Below are 2,173 nucleotides of genomic sequence, written 5' to 3' on the forward strand. Positions count from 1 at the left end.
TCAGCTATAAGTAATCAAAGTGTTCACTTTTTACAAGTGCTCTAGTCATGAATCCAAACCATGAAAACACCTTTGTACAAATTGGGTCCGAACAGTTGATTAAGGGTAGGATTGTAACTTTACTCATATTTTTTAAATTATCATCAATCACTACCCTCCAGAAAGAGAAAGAGAATGCTTATGATGTGGGCTAGCATAGCAAAATGTCTAATAATGCTCTCACTAACCACAAGCATTATCCTTACTTTACACTCAACAGTCAACACGTACCCTTCTCCTACAAATCATTATAATATATCAAGAGTTGACATATTTCATATATGATTAACAGAACACAGGTTATAAATAGCCTTCACCATAACCAACCATTCATTACCACGACATCTTTACATTATCAAACTCAAACTACAATACAAACCTTCCTTACTTTCTCTCCAAAGAATGCCGATCCCGGTGATTGACTTCTCCATGCTCAATGGCCAAGGGCGAGCTTCAACAATGGATCAGATAGCAAATGGATGTGAAGAATGGGGTTTCTTTCAGGTACCCACCTAAGTTTAACATGTGTATATACATTATAAATTGAAATCACATTTATTAATATATTTTCTGCAATGATTGTTGCATTGTGCTGTGTGTTACAGTTGGTGAATCATGGGATTCCTGTGGAGCTTCTTGAGAGGGTGAAAAAGGTAAGCTCCGAGTGTTATAAGTTAGAGAGGGAACAAAACTTTTTCAACAACTCAACACCCAGAAAACGGTTAAAGGAGTTAGTCGAAAAGAAGAGTGGAGACAAGCTGGAAAACATCGACTGGGAAGATGTGTTCCTTCTCTCGGATGACAGTGAATGGCCATCAAGGACCCCAGGATTCAAGTAAGCGTCTATTAATACTACTTTCCATGTATCACAAATAACACAAAAGACTATCTAAATTTTTAAATTTAATCTTAACTTTAACGTTTAACTTGTGAATATAATGAATAATAGGGAAACCATGATGGAATACCGAGCACAGCTGAAGGAACTGGCGGAAAAGATGATGGAAGTAATGGATGAGAACTTAGGTCTACCCAAGGGATACATTAAGAAGGCTTTCAATGGTGGAGAAGGCGAAACGGCGTTTTTTGGGACCAAGGTCAGCCATTATCCACCTTGCCCTCATCCTGAGATGGTGACTGGTCTGAGGGCTCACACAGACGCCGGAGGGATCATCCTTCTTTTCCAAGATGAACAGGTGGAAGGTCTTGAGATTCTCAAAGATGGTAAATGGATTGACGTTCAACCACTCCCCAATTCGATTGTAATCAATACTGGTGATCAAGTAGAAGTTCTGAGCAATGGGAGATACAAGAGTGTTTGGCACAGGGTACAGGCTATGCCTGATAGAACTAGGAGATCAATAGCTTCGTTCTATAATCCGTCCTATAATGCAACCATTGCACCTGCAACTGAACTTCTGGAAAAAGAGAACGACGAGATTAAAGAACTTGATTACCCCCGGTTCGTGTTTGGCGACTACATGTCCATATACAGTGAACTAAAATTTCTCCCTAAAGAACCAAGGTTTAAAGCTGTCAGAGCAGTCTAACCAAGGGAAATTTCTTTAAACAATTGACAAGATACAGGGTCCAATATTTTGCTTGATATTTGATAATGTATACTTTCTACATTTTCTTTTGTGTAATTCTTCATTCACGATTAATTCAGATCTTATTATATTTTTTTTTCTAAAATATACCTTGTGTAACAGATTATAGTATTCGCATTGTGTTTTGACAGTGGACAAGATAGGGGTAGGGTCTGGGAGTAGTTTATTTTTAATACCTTGCCAGATTCATGAACCCAAAGAACCTGTAAGCCTGTAAATAACATGGACAACCAGTCATTGGCCTCAGATACTAGGTGTAATGCAATGCATATATATCCTCTTCTGATACCAACAGCTACAATAATATATATATATATATATATATATATATATATATATATATATATATATATATATATATATATATATATATATATATATATATATATATATATATATATATATAGAGAGAGAGAGAGAGAGAGAGAGAGAGGGAGAGAAACTTATATATTATCGAAAAACTTAAAACTAAAAATAGAACATTTGATAAAAAAAAAAGAGGACTAAAATTGAGAGAGAGAGAG

General features: G+C 36.0%; 1 protein-coding gene across 1 annotated transcript; it reads left to right on the forward strand.

The window, feature by feature from the left end:
• The first annotated feature begins 260 nt into the window (after positions 1-260).
• On the forward strand, positions 261-1,748 carry LOC111879602 (1-aminocyclopropane-1-carboxylate oxidase 5). The gene is made up of 3 exons (XM_023876066.3): positions 261-543; positions 645-874; positions 989-1,748. Exons 1-3 carry the CDS (start codon positions 442-444, stop codon positions 1,587-1,589), a joined length of 933 nt encoding a protein of 310 aa, XP_023731834.1. The 5' UTR covers positions 261-441; the 3' UTR covers positions 1,590-1,748.
• The last annotated feature ends 425 nt before the right edge of the window (positions 1,749-2,173 follow it).

The sequence above is a fragment of the Lactuca sativa genome, chromosome 6 (genome assembly GCF_002870075.4).
Source record: "Lactuca sativa cultivar Salinas chromosome 6, Lsat_Salinas_v11, whole genome shotgun sequence".
NCBI classification, from domain to species: domain Eukaryota; kingdom Viridiplantae; phylum Streptophyta; class Magnoliopsida; order Asterales; family Asteraceae; genus Lactuca; species Lactuca sativa.